At 58.4% G+C, this 19,061-nt stretch overlaps 1 protein-coding gene across 1 annotated transcript; it reads right to left on the reverse strand.

Annotated features, from left to right (window-relative positions):
- Nucleotides 1-1,989: 1,989 nt before the first annotated feature.
- On the reverse strand, nucleotides 1,990-12,680 carry HS3ST2 (heparan sulfate-glucosamine 3-sulfotransferase 2). Its single transcript, XM_064673523.1, has 2 exons — nucleotides 12,197-12,680; nucleotides 1,990-3,273 (listed from the first exon to the last, which is right to left on the reverse strand). Exons 1-2 carry the CDS (start codon nucleotides 12,640-12,642, stop codon nucleotides 2,655-2,657), a joined length of 1,065 nt encoding a protein of 354 aa, XP_064529593.1. The 5' UTR covers nucleotides 12,643-12,680; the 3' UTR covers nucleotides 1,990-2,654.
- Nucleotides 12,681-19,061: the final 6,381 nt, after the last annotated feature.

A 19,061-nucleotide genomic window follows, 5' to 3' on the forward strand; every position in this document is an offset into this window, starting at 1 on the left:
GTGTGAGGAGCATCGTGGTGGGGGGATGGGGCTGGCAGTCCCCCACGGTCACTCCCAGGGCCCTGCCTGCATTCCCATCCCTGCCACTGCCAGTAAACATTGAGCCAGCAGTGAAAACAATTTTATCAATTAAAAAGAAATGAATGAAATTTTCTCAGTGCTCACAGCGCTGTGACCAGTCCTTAGCCAGTGGGATGAACGATGCTCCTCGTGCAGCTGGGAATACCTTGGCTATATTCAATGTGCTGGTCCAGCACTGCAGCTTCAGCTCACAGGGACAGAGCCATCGGAGTCACTGCTCCCAGGGCAGCTCCCACCTGAGTCAGGTCTCCTCATCAGGAGACAGGAAAGGGGAAATAATTACAGAGATGCTATGTTGAAGATAAGGTCCCCGACTGGAGGGTCCTGGGATGGTCCCAGCAGGGAGGCAGCGTTCAGGCCTGTTTTGAGAGGAGAGGCTGCTGCTGGGCAGGAGCGGTGCTGCAGCTCCCACAGATGTACCAGTGGCTCTGCTCTGCCTGGGCAGGGCAGTTGCCAGTGATGTGAATGGGACCCAGGAAGGATTCCCTCGGCCCAGCACGTCTCAAGAGCTCTTCAGTGTGAGCAGGATCAGGGACCACTTAAGTCACATTCATTACATTTAAGTATTTATGAGCTGATAAATATTAAACAGCCGCTCTCTGGGGTTCAGGCCTGAGCAAACCCATTAGAACACAGTGCACACACCAGCAGTGGCTGTGCCACGGGGGCAGCCAGGCGGGGACGTGCTGCACCAGGGATGGGATGGCTGCACACACGGGATGTGCTGCACCAGGGATGGGATGGCTGCACACACGGGATGTGCTGCACCAGGGATGGGATGGCTGCACACACGGGATGTGCTGCACCAGGGATGGGATGGCTGCACACACGGGATGTGCTGCACCAGGGATGGCTGCACACAGCCCTGATGGCCCTGAGAGCAGAACCTCTGTCCCCATATCCCCCGAGTCAGGGGCATTCACGGGGGAGACATCCCAGGCTGGGTAAGCAGGGGGGCTCCCTCTGGCAGCCCCTCTGCTCGGCGTCAGGTCACCAAACCAGCACTGCTCCACGTCCTCAACAAACCCCTCCATCCTCACCAAACACCAACCCCGCCCCTCCCTCCCCCCCCCCAACTCCTTGGAATGCAGATCGCCTACTTGGAGCTTTTTCAGACATTTTTAAGAGCTCCTAATGTGCTCAGCATTTTCAGTGCAGCCCTTTCCGAGCCCTCACTTGCTCGCCCTTTGGAAAGCTAATACTTGATTTAAGCACATTTCTGCTCCCTCCATTTGTAAGGACAAATGTAAAGTAATTGTTTGATATCACAGCGGTTTCCTCAGGCTCCAGCTCTAATTTCCCACTAATACAGTATTGTCAGGGGGATCAATCTAACTCAGCACCTTCTGCCTCCTTGGAGTGGATTGGAAATGGCTTTTCTACTACGAGGCTGGGATTTGTGAGTCTCACTGTGAATGTTTTTCTCCTTTAAAGGAAAAATCACACAAGCAAATATCCCATTTTCCTGTCAACGACTGTTAATCTGGGCTCTCCCTTCACCTGCCCACAGCTGCCTCTGGGTCTCCTTGCTGCTGGGTCCCCCATGGCTGACAGTGGCAGAGATGTAGATGGGGTTCTCTTAGATGTCCACTAATTACCTCCAATTTTTTCCTGTTAGAGCTGGTCAGTAATCACTTCAGTAAGGCCTTGCAAACTGGTCCATGGTGTGTTGCATCCCCACACGGCCCCCGTGCATTGCCCTGAGGCTTCCCCAGCCCCGTGGCAGAGGACAGCTCTGGGGAGGCCTGGGCAGGGCTGTGCTGCCGGTCCCCAGGTCGTGCCGGGCTGACCCCCTGACCTGCCCCAGCCCCCACCTGCTCCCTCACCTGCCAGCAGGCACAGGGGCTCCCACGGCCCTCCAACTCTGCGTGGGGGCTGCCCAGCCCTGCCCTAAGAACAGCCCATGCGTACGGACCGGTGGAAGCCGCTTTATTTACATGAAGGGATCACATGCTGAACAAGGAAACTAGTGCCACTAAAGTACCCGTAACAGCAGGATTCTGTGCTTTATTCACAGGACAAAATATCAGTACAACATTTTCCATGGACTTCTTTGTCAAGCAGATACATCTCACTGTCCTCATGGGTACACACTGCGCACGAGTGACGAAGGCAAGTGGAGAGGCCGGAGCTCTGCCTGCCCAGGGTGTGGGGAGACAGTCCCACTGCCACTGTTCAGGAGCACCCATCTGCCTTGGGACACAGAGGAGGGACGTGCTTGGAGCAGCCTGCTCACAGGCCGCACGATGGGGCCACCACTGTGCCCTGGGGACCACGTGGTGTTAAAAGCAAACAGGACCCCACAGGACAAGCCATAGTGCTGCTGACCCGCCGGGACAGGCAGTGCTGCTGGGCCCTCATCCCTCAGCATGGGGGCTGCAGCAGGACTCTTGTGTCTTCCTTGTCTTGGCTCGCTCCAGAGCACTGCTGACTCCCAAGGGACAGGGAGGCCCTCGCCTGCCTCTGCTTGCAATTCCGGGCAGGACGAGCTGTGAGGATCCTGTCTCCAGCCCCTTGGGCCCCCCTCATGGAAGACTGCAGCCTCATGTCACTGCAGCACTGCTCCTGGACGCTTATTCCCACCTGAAGTCCTGCCCGACCGTTTCATAGAATTTGATATTATAAGGTCTATAAAAGTCCCGAAGCTGCTCGATCACCTCGGGGTCTATCTGCACATGAGTCCTGCCCTTGGACTTGCCCAGGCAGCGAGGCAAGCCACTGCTCTCCGACTTCTTCAGGCACGGAAAGCCTTTTGTCTTGTTGAAGTAGAAGTGCTTGTCCGTGATAACCCGTTTAATGCCCAGGAAGTCCTGGACTTTGCCCATCTCCCCAGCTGGATCTGTGATCAGCTTCTCCCCACTGACAAAGTGAATCTGGGAGAGGGGGAAGTACTGGAGCCAGCTCTCCAGGTGCACGGCATACATCCCGATGCGGATGGCGTTCCAGGAGGTGTCCACCAGCCCCAGGCTGCGGTTGCGGAAGGTCAGCCCCTCAAAGGTGGGGATGTCCGGCTTCTTGGAGAGGGTCTGTGTGTAGTCTGAGATGGCCCTGGTGACCGGGTTCCGCACCACCACGATCAGCTTCGTGTCCCGGGACATGTTGAAGATCCGCCGTGGTGCCTCTTTGGTGACAAAGTAGCTGGGGGTCTTCTCCACCGTGATCTGGCTGTCGAGCGTCCGTGGCATCAGGCTCCTGCAAGAGAAGCAGAAGGTGATGGTGAGGAAGGAGCCGGGACAGGCAGCAGGAGGTGGTGACTGCAGCATGGGGCTGCTGGCGTGTCCCCTCCCAGTGAGACAAGGCAGGCACAGCTCCTCCTGGCAGTGCTGTGGAGGACCCTGGCCATGGATCTCTCCCAGGTCTGTCCCAGTCCCCAGGGACCCCCTGGGCAGAGGATGGGGGCACTGGCAGCCCCACACACACAGCAGTGGGTGTGTGCCCAGTGCCAGGATGCAGGAACGTGGTGGCTGTGCCAGGAGGAGCCGTGGGAAGAAAGGAACAGGCCTCGGAGGGGCTGTGCCACTCCACTGGTGGGAGCTGTGGCAAGGGGCTGCCCAGGGACACGGGGCTCATGCCCACGAGGATATCACCTGCCCCACCAGGGCCTGACCCGGCCCACGGGCTCTGAGATGGGCTCCTGTCTGTCCCTGGCACGGGGAGCCAGGCTGCAAGCCAGGCAGGGAACACCAGACTGGGGGAAATACAGCATCCCTGCGGCCCAGCTTAGCACTAATTAAATAATTTACTTTGACATATGAACATCCAAATCAAATAAAAACTAATGGGATGGAAAGATTTATAAATTGGTTTTGTATTACTAGAATAAACTATAAAATCCACCTCAGCCAGATCCCTGGTGCCATGGGTCCCCAGGATGGAGTGGGCAGTGAGCAGGCAGGGAATGCCTGGCTAGAGTGGGCAGGGAGCACTGGCAGCCAGGATGAGGCCAGCACTCTCCTGCTGCTCCCACACTCCAGCAGCAGCCATGGTGTGAGCAGGTACAGCATGAATTCAGCTCGTGGGGCTCCCTGTGAGCCCCCTACAATGCACATGCCCAGGCAGGGTCTCCCTGGCTGGGCCCCGCAGCAGGTGCTCACCCCTGCATGGGCACCCGGAGCTGGTACTGCAGTCACGTCATGGGGTGACCCTGGAGCCCCGGCTGCCCCACTGAGGCTCGGGCCAGCAGGACCCAGGGAAAGCAAACAGAGCATCCCTCTCTGCAGCCATTTCGACAGCATCCCTGTCTGCAGCCATCCCGCTGGAGAGCACAAGACACTGAGTTATCCATGTGATAAACCTGGCACAGCTGCCACGGCCACGCTGGTGCCGCAACACAGGGGCTTCGGTGCATCAGTGACCAAGATCTGGCACCTCCAGGGTCCCCAAAACACAGGTCATGGCCAGCAGCCTTGGGCCGAGGAAAGATCTAACTGGGACGAGATCCAACAGCAGCTCACCCTGTGTGACAAGGGGACAGCGATGGAAGACTTGGGACATCATAGGGATCAGCAGCACGTGCCAGGGGCACCAGCCCACATACCCTCACATGCTCTTTGACCAGCTTCCTTGTTCGAGAGAGAACAAACTAATTAGTTGGCATAAATTAGCAGGGCTGGTTCACTGAGGTACCTGAGCATGGACGGGGCTTAATTGGCCTTTCCCACTGCTCCACTTCAAACCCCATAAATCCCGATTACGATTCCCGTTGGTTAATGACTGCTGGGAAATGCTAATTCAGCGCAGGCACACGGCTCTATCTCCACATCACAAACAAGTTTCATCATAAATCAGCGTGGGACAGCTCTGTAAGTGATTCACTATTACAATATATCGTGGAGAATCATAAAACTGTTGTTTCATTAATGGCTCGTCCTCAGGCCTGTTAGACTTTCATTACGTGAGTTATTAGGTCCACGCATTCAAAAACAAAATTACAGGTTCTAATCCATCACAAAAAACACAAAACCTCTGCATAGTAAATTACTGAAATGAGACAAGAGTTGTTTTTTTTAAATGGACTCCCAGTGTTTGCTGCTCCTGAACAACAGAGACTGCTGAGACAACAAAACACAGCCCGGGCAGATAAATAAATCACCAGTGAAACCAAGCAAGGGGGAGACATGTCATCCAGGCATTCATCTTCCACTAACGGCAGGATCCCCCGGGCTGCAGGAGCGGGGAAACGCATGGCAAAGTTAATTACACCTGACTTTAAAATGATATTTTTGGACTTCTGCATTCACAGAGTTATTTGCATACAAATAGCATGTCACACAGCTTTATGCCCCAGGCTTGCGTGTGTAGGTGTGAAGGCTCTTGGTGCTGGCCCTCAGTGCTGTGTGGCCAGGGCTCAGCTAGGAGCCAACTCTGGCTGCTCCACGGACATATCTCGTGGCTCTGCTGATGTCCCCAGCCAGCCTCGGCACCAGCTTCTGGTGTGCTCTGAGCCAGCTGCTGCCACAGCACTGCCAGCACGGGGACAGTGACGTACGGCTGACACTGGAGGGATTGCTCTGGCTGCAGGGACAGCATTAATTCCTCCTGAATTAGAGATTACTTTCATTAGAGTTACTCGATTCTTAAAGCCCTTTAGTGTTATTTGATATGGGCATTAACACTCCCTTCAGCCCAGATTTAGAGGTTGGTTTGCCTGTGTTAGTGACATGGGGACGCGTGTGGGTACAGCCCAGGGGAGCTGCTGTCCCTGCCATGGCCCAGCTGTGCCCCACGGCCCCTGGGAGACAGCTCGGCCCCCACGGCCCCACCGCCCCGTGGGCACTGGGCAGCAGCAGTGCAGAGCCTGCCCAGCTGCAGCAGTGCCTTGTCCTGAAGGAGTTAACTCCTCACCAGCACCTTTCTGAGTCCTGAATTATTAATTTTGTTATAATCTGCCTTTGGGCACCCCACGGCCCCTACAACACTCCCACATTAAAGAAACATGCGCTCCCTCACCGGCTGCACCGCTTTGATGTCAAACACGCATGAAACACTCTCCCAAGGAAAAATTTGTACAAAACCTCATCAGTCGATTGAGATATTGCAGATAAGCACGGGGAGAGCAGCACCCACTGATAATACCATTGCAGCCCTGGTCCCACAGCCTGCAGAGCAGCTCTGGGTCAGTCCCTCCCTGCTGCAGCCCACTGTGTGTGGAGGCTGACGTGTGTGATCCTGGGCTCCATCCATCCAGCAGCATAAAACAAACTGTTTGATTTGGCAAAAAATCCCAAGTGCCTGCTCCTGTGATGAGAGCTCTGCGCTTCCCCTCTCCCGGCTGATGTCACCAGCAGAGAAGGGTGGGCTGTGAGTGTGTCTCCAGCTGCAGCTCCACGTGTTGGAGATGAGCACAGAAAGCGCAGGAGTCAGCACCGGCCCCAGCTGCCCACAGGACTGTGCCATGCCATGCTGTGCTGTGCCACACCGTGGGTGAGCTCAGTGACAGCAGCACCTGCTCTCCCCCAGCCCCCTCTGTTCAGCAGGACAGTGGGGGATGAAAAGCTCCAGCAAAGCTACGGGGAGGTTTAAGCAAAACTGGGTCAAACGTGAGAAATCAAGGTGTGAGGAAGATAAAAAGCTCTCCCTGGCTGAGAGACATTGCAGCAGCCGTCGAGGACACAGGGACACCCTGACTGAGGGCTGCACCACAGCCAAGGACTGTGAGGGGCTGAGGGGGCAGAGGGGATCCCCCAGTGCTGCTCCACAGCCTTCTGTGACCTGCAGGCAGCACCATGGGGCCAGGGACCAGCTGTCCTGAGAGGGGGGCCCTGCAATGCCGAGTGGGACAGACTGGCTGTGTCCCCCAGCCTGCAGAGATGGCACCATGTCCACAGCTGGAAACACCACCCAAGGGCTCGTGGCCCCAGCAGCAGCTGGCCTGGCCCCACAGCCCCACTGCCACAACCCTGCACTACAGCAGCCAGGATTTAATGATGGAGCGGCTGCCTTTAATAAATGTTTATGTTCAAAGAATTTACACCAGTGCTCTTAGACAGCTAATGAGGGACATTTCCATGCATAAAAGCAGAGCGAACACAGTAATTAACTTTGCTGCTGATTCATTTTTAATCATTTAAATGCTCCAGAGACTTGCACTGTCCTTAAGTCAAGAGATTCTTTTCCAAAGGGCACATTGCCGTGTCCCTTCACAGACACACACACTCCTACCTTCCTAAATAACTGTCCAGCACTGCCAGAGGGTCTGGCAAAGGCCAAGGCCGGTGGGGTGGGAGGTTTCCCTCAGGCTTGTGCAGAGCCCAGCTCACAGCCCTGCCAGCGGGTACTGCCCTGTGCTCATGGAGACAGGTTGGGGTCTCCCCCCCCCCAAGGCAACTCCTTCCATGGGTGAAACTTCAAAACTGAATATTCATTTTTAAAACCACCACATGTGCCACAGCTGCTGCAGCGATTCCTGAGTTAATGGCCCACATTAGAGCCGTGGCACCCGCTTAGTGACCTCCTGGTGCCAGGAGCCTGCAAATGGATGGGACAACATGCCAGCACCAAGCACAAACCCCACCAATCTGGCAGCAGGCCCTGAAGACCTCTCATCACTCACGGGGGGCACTGCCTGCCCTGAGAGCCAGCTCTGCTCCTTGCTCCCTGGCACCAGCCATCTCCAGACAGACACCATGGACAGACACTGTGGGCAGTGCCTGGCCCTGCCATGGACACCCAGGGTCACCAGGGCCTGGCATCCTTTGCTCACAAGCCTCACAGAGCAGCTGTGCCCATGGCACACCAGGTCACCAGCTGGTCTAGTGCTTCCAAAGCAAAGGTAAGAACAAACTGCAGCATTTACAAACAAGGTCAAGGAACAGAGCAAGGATAAGCATCGTTAATGTCAAAGGCTTGGCATCCCACGTGGGTTTATCTCCAGCGTCTCCCCCAGCTCTTTGTGGAGGGAAGCCCTCCTGGACTGAGTGAGGGTATTGGCAGGACCTGGCCCACCCAGAGGGCAGGACAGGCAGGACTGCTGCCCACAGGCAGCGTGGGCACGGCAGTACCCAGGGAACATGCTGCCAGGGACACCTCCTCACACAACAGACTCTGCCAGGGCTCCCATGTCCATTCCCGAGACCGAGGGCACTCTCTGAAGTCAAGGAAATTTCAAAGCATCCTTGAAGCTTGCTGCCTTCCTCTCTTCTCACTAATTAACTTTACCAAAATGCACTGTCAGTCAAGCCCCCACACACTCCCTGTCGCCGGGCAAAGCCTAATGGGCTCCCATTTGTGTGTGAGCCAGCCCAGCCATTAGCCGGGAGCAATTAGCGGGTGGAGCGGGAGCGGCTCTGCCGGCTCCCTCCTTGCCCTCCGTGGGGCCCTGGTCGCAGGGACACCTCGATGCTCCCGGCTGGCAGGTCTGTTCCCCAGGGCAGGGCAGTGCCCACCTCTCCGAGGCCAGCAGTGCTCCTCGTGCTGCTGCCGCACTGGGGGCACCCCAAAACCAGAGGCAAGGCGGGGGTGAGGGGTGGTGGGCAGAGCTCCAGGGACGGCGCTCCAGGGACCTGTGGCAGCGGCACGTGGGGAAGCTGGGCTTCCCAAGTGCCATCCCTGGGACAGGATTCAGGCAGGTGTGGAACCAGATGGGCTCTGCCCTGCACCAGCACTGCCTCTGGGCTGCAGTGGGACCTACGGGGTGGGAGCCAGGCTCAGCCTGCCACTGCATCCACAAGGAAAAGCTCCTCTCTCTGAAAATAACGCTGGAGTGTCTGACGGTCACTCAGGAATCCTAAGGAGGAAACCCCAATTGCACCCCAAGATGCTGCAATTAGAGTCACTGTTCAAAGTTAACTGCAATTTAAATGACACTATCTTCCCTGTGTTCTGGAAAATATTGAAGGTTATTGGCCCACACTACTTGCAGCAGGAAAAAGCTCAATATTGAACATTTAGTACAGAATTGGTAATGAATCGATATTCCCCAGTAGCTGCTGTTTGGTTTCAGTTGTCTTAAAACAGACCTTGCTAAAAATATCTTTCCTGTAGTGTATCTGTAGCTAATGAGGTGGATTAGAGACTGATGGGAACTGAAAATGGTACAGGGGCTCTGGGTCTGGAGTCAGTGAGCGAGCAGATCCTGGGTGGTGGTCCTACCCAGGGGGAAGCCGAGGGGTCTGGCTCTGCCCAGCATGCTGTTTCCCTGCACAGGGGGGAGCTATGGCTGCCCTGGGCCATGGCAGGAGCTAAGGCAGGAGCACCACGAGAGCAGCAGCTGTAAGTAAGCACGACATTTGGAGCGGCAAGGACACGAAGATCAGGAGATGTCCCCTCCCACTGGCTCTGCCATCTCTGCATCAGAAAAATGCCAGGGCAGGGGTAAACATGCGAAAACAGTAACCAACATTTTTGGAGCATCACTGGAGGGGCCCAGCTCTCACACTGCTCAAAGACCAACTTGGTCTCTCCACTCAGCTCTCCACTAGGGCATAACAGGGGAAGGACAGAGCCAGATCAGGCACTCAGCAGCCAGGGACTCCTGCGGGAGAAGTCTCTGCTCGTATTTGGAATGGCTTTGCCTTTCCAAGGGGTCTGTGCCCCACACTGTCTGCAGAGATCCCCCTCCACCATGACACTCCTCAAGCTTGGCAGCATCTGCTCTCTCCAGCTGGCAGCTGGAAGACAGCCCCAGCCAGGCCAGGTACAGCTCCCTCGGGGTGCTGCAGGCAGCCCCTCACAGCTCCCACAGCTGCTGTCCCCAGCCTCAGCTCTGTCCTTTTTGGGCCACAGCCACTGGCAGGATCCTGCTCTCCTGCTCCCCAGGCTCTTGGCAGAGCAACAGGAGCTCATCGTGCTGTGGTTAGACTTGCTCCACATTTAATTGCTCCACTTGCAAGGAGGAAAATCAATTCCACGTTTTATACATTAGCAGCCTCTGTGCTTAAGTTTTGGCACATTTGTCAGGTTAAAAAAAAAAAGGTAATAAAACCAAGGAAGTGTCATTTAATTGTTTTAGCTGAACTAATTTGGAGGCTCCACTGCTCCAGTGCGATCTCTCCATCGATCCAGAGGCAGAGCCAGGCCCCGGGCAGTGCTGCTCACCCGGCTGCTCACCCGGTCGCGCTCCCAGCGCTGCCCCTGCCTCGCTCCACAGCCGCCCTCGCTGCCACCACAGGCTGATCCCTCCCGGTCACAATCGAGCCTCTTCACAGGGAAGATCCCAGGCTGAGCCACAGCTCGGGGGGTCGTCTGCTTGGCCGCTCTCTGCCGCAGCCTCCCAGTGCCAAGTGTGAGGCAAGGGGGACACGGCTCCTGTCTCCTGGACCAGCATCACTCCTGGTGCCCACAGGTGCCCTTACATGCCCTTACATTCCCTTCATTCAGGGCAGGCCCTGTGTCCTGAACCTCCTGTGGGAGCAGTGTCACAGGTTTGGTCCTGTGCTGCCTCCGAAACTCCCAGTCCCACGTTCCCCACACCAATCGTGCGCAGGGAAAGCAAAGAGCCCAGATCACTCAGAGACACAAGGATTGCAGAGGGGGGCCCCAGCTCAGGATCTGGGTGGGCTGCTTCCCAGGCAGGTGCTGAGCACCTCCGACTGAGGGACTCAGCCAGGACCCAGATTCATCCTGCCACTCTGACTGCTCTTTAGAGAAACCACTGTCCTTGCACGCCTGCGCTGCAGGGCTGCTCCCAGCTGCTGTCTTTTAGGGGATGCAGGATGGGTGACAGTGCCTGATGTCAGGGGGAGGATGAAGGAATGACACAGATCTGCCAAGTGGCAAGAGCAGGAGAAGGACACTGCTGCAGCTACTCTCTAAAGGGCAGGAGGAACTAGGCATGCCACAGGACAGCCTCAGGAGAGGAAAAGGGCTTCAGCAAGCTCCACCTGTGTCTGTCCTGGCTCTTCTGTCACCTGCCATCAGTACCACCACAAAAGGAGCTGAACATTCCCAGCTACAGGGTCTGCTGTGATCCCAGAGAGCTCTCCCTGTGCAGTGCCTGAGCTTCCTCCCTGGGCACAATCCCCAGCTATCAGAACCCCAGCAGAGCTGAGAGTGTGCACCATGTTTGCCAGCCACTGCCCAGTTCCAGCTTTGGAACTGGGGACATCTCTTCTGGGAAACCCTTGCCAAGACAGAGGGCAAGCAAGCTCAGTGTGGCCCCGTGGGCTGCCTCCACCATCTGCCACGATGCTCCGACATATGGACAATTACAGGGTCCTTTACCCTGCTGTGAGCTCACAGGCACCAGGCCAGGCTGAGCCCTCCTCTGCCTCCTGAGGCTGATGCCCCATGGAAGCCCCACGGCCTTGCCCAAACACACCCAGCACTGTACAACAGCACAGCCAACACCCGCCGACACACCGGGTGGGAACCTCAGGGAGCTGGGGGTGAACTTCTGGCAGCACCACGGGCAGGGGCTGATCGCATGGGTGCTGTGATCCACTCACAGCACCACTCGCTGAGGAGCACCCAGAGCTCCTCACAAAAGCCTTTACTGAAGTTAAAATCCAGTCATCTCCTGCTGGAGACACACTTGCATCCTCTGCAAATTATTAAGAGACTCCAGACAATTCCACAGTTATTCGAGTTCAGAGAGATGGGATGACAGAGGATGGGGACTGTTCCTCTCACAGAGCCAGCAATCGAGCCTGGTGGCAGAAGGGTGCAGGGGCACACCGAGTGGGGCTGCGGGAACACAGCCATCCACCCACGGCCATTCGCGCGTTTTGGAGGGCCCTTCACCCAGGTAAGTGTCTCCTCAGACGGGACGGAAAACCTGGCATCATCCAGGCTCCTGAGTGCCGATCGGCAGGGCTGGGCCTCAGTGGGCTGCAGTCGCTCGCTCCGAAGGGACCGAGCCGCGACCTACTCGGCACTGCGGGAAGAGGAGGTGAAGGGAAAACTCCAGAGGGCGACCGGGCGACAGCCTCCTCCGCCCGCCCGCCGTACCGGTCCGGCCGCTCCCGCCCCGCCGATGGACGGAGGGATGCGGACCCGACTCCGCCGGGAGGGCAGGGGAGAGGAGACAGAGGCGGGGAGTGGGGTGGCGGGTGCCCGAAGCGGGGGATGCCCGGGGAGTGTCGGGACGGGGGTTGTCCGGGGCGGGGGGTGCCCGGCGGCCAGGGAAAAGGGGTGCTCGGGACGGGCGGGGGCCGGTCCCGCAGCCGCCCGCCCTCACCTGTACCACTCCAGCCCGCGGTGGTAGTTCCTGTCGAAGAAGTGGGGCTCGGTGCCCAGCGCGCGCACGTCGGGGTGCACCCGGATGAACTCCAGCACGGCGCGGGTGCCGCCCTTCTTGACGCCCACCACGATGGCCCGCGGCAGGCGCTTGGTCCCCGGGCGGGCCGCCCCCGGGGCGCTGCCGGCCGGCGGGGCGGGGGGCTCGGCGGGGGCCGCCCGCCCGCACGGCCGCGACTGCTGCAGAAGTTTCTTGGCGGCGGCGGCGCGGACGGGCGGGCAGCGGGCGCGGGGCGCGGCGGAGCCGCCGCAGCAGCACAGGAGGTTGTAGCAGAGGTACGAGCAGGACAGCGAGAGAGTGAAGAGGACGAGGACCCTCCGCGCCAGCCGCCGGGACGGAGCCGGAGCCGCGGCCAGGGCCCGCCCGCTCGGCGCCCTACGCGCCATGGCTCCATGGGGCCGCGCCGCCGGGCACGGCGCGCCCCGGCCCGGCGCCCCCCCCCGCCCCGGCGCCCCGGCCCCGGCGCGGCCGCTCCGGCATCTCCCGCGGCTACGCGGGGACGCGGCCGGGCCGCCCCGGGGGGCTGTGCCCGCCCCAGCCCCGCCGTGCCCGCCGCCCCGCCGCGGCCATCCCCGCGCTCGGGCGGCCGCGGCTCCGCGCTGCCTCCGCGGGAAGTGCCGGGGCAGCGGCGGCTGCGCCGCTATTTAAGGGGCCGCCTGACGTCAGCGCCTCCCGGAGCCCCCGCGGCCGCTCGGCGGCCGCTGCCTCACCCGGGCCGGGCCGGGGGCACCGCCGCGCAGAGCCCTTCCTTCCTCCCGGGACCGGGCTGCCAGGGGCTGGGGCGGCTTCGCTCCGCGCCGAGTCCTGCCCTGCCGGGCCCTGGTCCCGGTGCGATCGTCCGATCCCCGCCGCGCCGCCGGGGCCGGAGGCTCCCGCTGTCCTGCCTGACTCTGCCCCGTCCTGCTCCCGCAGCCATCCCTGAGCCGCCCGGAGCAACGGTGCGGGGCCGGGGCCGCCCGCCTCCGCTCCCGCGGCCGGACCGAGAGCGGCACCTGCCGCAGTCCCGCAGGCCCCGCCCGGGAAAGGGAACCGGCACCCGAGCGGGGTGAGCGGCCCCCGCCCGGGAGCAGGGACCGGCACCGGAATGGTTCGAGCAGCCCCCGTCCGCAAGCGGCAGCCGGGGCTCGGGGCACGGCCGGTCCCCGGGACGCCCCTGCCCGGTGCCGGAGCCGCAACCAGCAGCCCCCGCGGGGAGCGCGGCGGGGCCGCCCCACGGCAGCAGCCGCTTCTGTCCTCGGCAAGGGCAGGAGGAGCAGCCATCGGCCGCCGCGGTGCCGCCGGTAAGTAGGAGGGAAAAGCTTCAAAGTGACGCAAGAATTAAATTTCACGGCCGGACCGGGGCTGCTCAGCCCCGCCTGTCCCGAGTGTTATGCCTCACAAGCAGGCTGACCCGGGAAGCCCATCGGCTGTCTCAGGGTATGGGTGCAGCCTGCTCCATCCTCACCTCCGGCTCTCCCTTCCCTCTCTCACCCCGACAGCCCAGGCTTCCACTTGGCTGCTCCTCTTGAGCCAAAGGGCTGCGTGCGGCACCGCTTAGATATTATCAACCATCACTCCTGCTTTCTCAGCACTGGAAGCTTGTTCAGCTGCAGAAAACTACTTGTCTTGTTCCTTGGGAAGAATGATGGTAATAGGGAGAGACAGGCAAGAAGTGCCAGCCCGACACAAACGAGGATGCTGCAGGCTCCTGGCAGCCAGTCTAGGGCAGGAACAAGGTTTCCTCCTGTATAACACCCAGAACTCAGTGCAGATGTAAGGAACAATAGAGAAGAACTGAAAAGCTGTGCTGCCTGCAGCCTCTCAGCTGGGCTGGTGTTGGGAGCAGTGGCACTGCTCCTCCCTGGGAATGGAGTTTCTTATGGAAGAAGGAGCCTACTGGCTCGGGAGAGCTTTGGATCTAGAGGATGGGCTGAGCCCTCATGGGGCCAAACCTGAATGACCAACAAGGGTTTTGCTATTGGGACTTTGTGTCCACTGCTCTGTGTGGCAGCAGCTTCTGCCCAGGAGGGCTGTGTCCTGGCCCCTCTGTATGGGTCAAGGCAGGGTGATGGAGCCATGTGCCCAGCACCAGCCCAGAGGAGCCAGATGGCACTTGGTGATCCCTGGCTGGTCCTCCCACTGCCTGTATCCCCTGCAACAGTGCTGGGCAGGGCCCTGGCACTGACAGACCCCATGGGGCTTCAGCCCTCTGACTGAAGGATGCTGCCCTGCCTGGGCAACAGTAGCGAGGGCAGGGGTACCCGAGGGACTGGGCACTGCAGGTTCCTCTTCCCGCGGTGGGAAGTGTCCATCACTCAGTTCTCTCCATGACAAACCGCCAAATCTGTGGAAAAGTTGCTTTTTCCATTTTAGATCACCACCTCCGTGTGGTGATCCAGCCTCGGCAGCAGACACATTGCCTAAGCATGAAAATTAGAGGCGTCTGGATAAATAAAGCTGCTGCTGGTGCCTTGACACCTCCAGGTTTCTCTGCTTGCAAGGGAGGAATGTTTTGTAAAGCCAACAATTTTGCTTCCAGTCTTTGTATCCGTGCAGGGCATGTCTTTCCCATGACATGTTTTGCTGTTTACACCCCACTCCACATAAACAACAGCTTTCTGGTGCCATCAGCACGCTCCCGGCCCTGCCGCCTGTGCTGACAGAGCGCTGGGAGCCAGCTCCTGGTGGGATCCCCGGCAGGGGGAAGCCAGGCACTGGCATTGCAGGAGGAAAGAGCCCACTGGATCGCTGCAGGAGATTCCCTCTTCTCAGCCAGCAACTCGAAGCACGGGGCTTGGAGGAAGAACTGCAAGCTCTGGAGAAGGTCATGGCTCCCCCTGCCCCCCTCAGCTGTTCCTGTGAGGAGCTGGCGCTGCCTCCTTCTGCCAGCCTTATGCCATCCTCTCCTTTGTCCTCTCTTCCCCACTGCCCTTAGGCTCTTTTCAGGGTCCCATTAGTGCCCCTACTCCTTGGGTTCCTGCCTCTCTTCCCAAGTGGATCTTTCCCATCTTGCCTCCTTCATTGCTCCCAAGCTCTCTGGTCTCCTGCTGGCCTGGGATTTACCAAAACAGCTGGAGACCCCACTGTCTTGCCTGACATTAACCCTGAAGGATTCCCAGCGTTCTGTGCCTCCCAGGCCACTTGCAGCTCATTGCAGCTCCTGTGTGCTGGTTTGCCCAGGGCAGTTTCTCCAGTATGGCCCTGGTAGCCTGTCCTGCTCCTCCATGCCCAGAGCAGCACCCAGCTCATGGGACCGCGGGGCTGTGGCCAGCAGTAGTCATGACACAAACACCATGGAAGGGATTTGGAGCCTGTCTGCAGCCCTCAGCCCTTTTGCCTTGCTTCCTCTCCAAGGGACTGATCACCCCATACCATGAACTAACAGCAGCAGGATCCAGTGCCAGGAGCTCCTAGCTCTGTGGGTTTTCCGTGGAGGACCTGGACCAGGGCTCATCCCAAGCACAGGCAGCTGCCAGGCAGGCAGAGCGAAAGCTGCACAAGTGTAGGGATCAGGAGATTATTACAGAAATACACAGCATTTGTGCCAGGAGCACATGAAACCTAAAGGAAAAGAGAAGCAATAAAATGCACGCTGGAAATAGCAAATAAGATTAAAGGTGGTGTCCTGCCCGTGATGTCTCCAGGTTGTAGGCAGAAGAGAACAAGGTTAGAATTTATTTCCAGAGCCAAAGAAAGCCCTCAGGGCCAAAGTGTCACTGTTAATCTGGTTTTCTGTGTCTAATATGTATGTCATTAACAACCTTTCGTTTCTGGGCTGAAAACTGCCACCCCCCCTTGTGTGGAGGCTGGGCAGTGCCTGTATGTGGACAGGGGGATCCTCAGTGCTGTGGGGCAGCCAGGGCTGAACTGCTTCAGCCTCATGGCCCTGGAGAGGTCCTGAAACAGGCACAGCGTTTCAGGGTCTGCTGCTCAAGTGCCTCCCTATTCTCCCTGTCTTGGCAGAAAACTTGGATCTGGAAAAAGGACATTTTGGCATTTTGGACAGTGGAAGAGAGGGATGTGGCTGGGCCAGACCCAAGGGCAGCAGTGAGGGACAAGGAGGGTGCAGGGATGGGGCTCGGAGCTGATGGTGCTCAGAGAACTGCTGCACGTGCCCAGGACACTGTGGATATTGTGAGGGGGCACGTGCCAGCAGGACTCAGCCATTCCCAAGCACTGTGAGCACGCTGGGTGTGCATCCTCACTCCCAAAGGCTCCACCATCACTGCAGCAGCCGTCAGCAATCATGTGGTTCTCCCTCCCTCCCTCTGTCCCTCCCTCTCCTTTGGTGTAACCCTCACACCATCCTGGCCCAGTGAGAGCCACAGGCTTGGTGCAGAGGAGGGAGGTGATGCTCAGTCCCATCAGATAATGGTGCTTCGACTGCCCTGGCCCCAGAGCTCCTTCTGAGGGCTGATCCTGGCTCCTGCAGCCCCTTGGCTCATCCCCACCCAACCCAACACTGGCTGGCAGATCTCCCAGTGCCTCAGTGTGGGGTCTCCCAAGGGCAGTGGAGTCCTAAAGTGCCCATCAGACAGCAGAGTGGAAGCACAGGCTTTGGAGCTGCCTTGAATTGAGTCTGAACTCTTGTTAAGCCTTGTTAATCAGTTGTAAATGCACTGTATTCCCAATAAGGCCAGAAACAATAAATTTAATTTTGACTCTGACTCAAGCTACTTTGGTCCTAATTCCGAGCCTCCTGCCCAGCCAGAGCAGCCAGCTCTGGCCACGCTGCACAAACTCATTTGATTCTGAAATGCATTTTTAAGAAGGATGGAACGGTGCTTAAAAGCTAAATGGCTTCCCCCAGCTGTAATCACTGCTCAGGAGTCCTGGAATGAAAGGGATAAAGTCTGGGGGAGGGGGGAGGTTTTAATCTTGCTGAGTAGATTACAGAGATTACTGCAATTTAATCCTTACATATCTGTCACTGACGCTGCAAAGACCATAACCGAGGTGGGCAGGGGTGCACTGGTGCCCTTCCCCTTGCTTCAGGCTGCAGCTCCTGCCCCTTGTAGCAGGGGCTGTGCTGCAGCTCTGCCACCCACCACACCAGGGGCCAGGGCTGTTCCCCCCAGGATGAGGTCCAGCAGGCACCGACCCCCACACTGCATCCAGCAGATGAGAATGAGGGTGCCAGGTTAGGCTGACCCTCTGTCCCAGCCATGAACACCTGGGCAGTGGGACAGTGGCTGAATCCTGCCTGTGGGGCTGGGCCCCTGCTGGCTGTGCTTGGACTGGAGATATACCAGGACCTGAGGAAAACGAGGCAAGGGCCTTGGGAGCAGGCAGTGCAGGAAGGGCAAGGATGACCCACAAGCTCCCCGTGTCCTGGCCCCAGAGAGTGGCTGGATCCTCCCTCTCTCCCACACGAGCATCCTTTCTGCCCTGGAGGGAGCCAGAGCCACCTCCCCGGTGTCAGAGGGCTCCAGGCAGCCCTGCAGGGTCTGTCAGCATCAGGCACTGTGTGAGCAACACAGAAAATGATGCAGTGGCAGGGTTCATCTGCGCGCTGCGGCAGGCGGGGACCCCGTAACCATCTCTGCTCTCATCAGACACCATCATGCACGGAGCTCTCCAGGCTCGCCGCAGTGCCTGCTTAGGGTAAATCTCATTATCATTCCTCGGGGATCACAGGGGCAGGAGCTAGTTCTCCAATAACTAGAAATATCTCTCTGGCTCACAGACCTTCACAATTATATTTAACTGCAAATGAGGAATCTGTACTCAAACACAAGCTGGTAATTTTTTTTTGAAGCTTGTTTTCAGTGTCACCTCATGTTCAGCCAGCCCGGCTCTTCCACAGCTCTGTAACCCGTCCTTGCCTTACGTAAACTTGAAGGAAGAAAATCAGAAGCAAGCTGCCCCGCTCCCACTGAAGGGAGAGGATTGGGTAACTCACACTCAATTCCAACACTGCTGCCTCCTCTGGCACCATTGCTTGGTGAAGGAAGGGCAGCCCTCTTATTCCTAACTGCACTGGGGGTCTCCCCCACATGCCAAGAGGTGTCACTGCCCCATTTGGAAGCCACCATAGGCTGGCTAAAAAAGCCACAAAAGACCAGGAGAGCAGGGAGTGTTGTCAGAGGTCTTGGGCTGCAGGAAAGCCATGGCTCCAGAGGAAGCAGCCCCTCACCCATGAGAGGTCTCTGCAGCACCCCAAATCCAGCACCAATACACCTGTACGATCCTCAGGGGCTACTGTGCACCTGGCAGTGGTTCTCTCCTCTTGACCCCTCTGGGTGAGCAGCCCCATGGCTCTGGTACTTGTGCGGGCCCTGGGAACCCACTGGGCATGGCCCAGGGGACCCCCTGAGCCCCACAGAACAAGTCTATGCAGAAAGTCCAGGCAACACCAACCCCTCTCCTGACAGCCCTGCACTGCTAGAGGCTTTTGAAGCCTCACCCACTGCCAGCTGAAGTGTCCTGACTGACCTCACCTGGGGCTGGGGTGGCCCAGAGGGGCCCACAAGGGCTCACCATGGGGATGGCTGGGCAGGGGCCTGGCTGTGGGCTCGTGAGACAGCTCGTGGAGGAACAGGTACATGGCTGTACCAGACACGAGAGGTTGTGACAGGCAGAACAGCAGAAGCTTCGGTGGCAGCTTTGCACTAAAATTAACTCCTTTGAAAGCAGTTTCTGGTGCATTTCCATGGGCGCCCGAGCTGTGAGAGAGCGAAGCGCACGGGTGGGAGTGAAGAAGTGACGTGCTCCCCATCTCAGCGAGCTGCAGTCAGGGCCATGTGGTGAGTGCAGGCAGCTGCTGGGCAGGAATGATGCAAGCACAGAGCTGCAGGTTGCTTCCAGCCCAGGTGGGCAAAGCCTA

This window comes from Pseudopipra pipra, chromosome 16 (genome assembly GCF_036250125.1).
Source record: "Pseudopipra pipra isolate bDixPip1 chromosome 16, bDixPip1.hap1, whole genome shotgun sequence".
Classification (NCBI taxonomy): domain Eukaryota; kingdom Metazoa; phylum Chordata; class Aves; order Passeriformes; family Pipridae; genus Pseudopipra; species Pseudopipra pipra.

Coding starts and splice junctions, on each gene's coding strand:
- HS3ST2 (XM_064673523.1), bottom strand. CDS start 12,642: ATGGCGCGTAGGGCGCCGAGCGGGCGGGCCCTGGCCGCGGCTCCGGCT. Junction 3,274..12,196: donor CGCGGGCTGGAGTGGTACAG/GTGAGGGCGGGC, acceptor CTTCTCTTGCAG/GAGCCTGATGCCACGGACGC.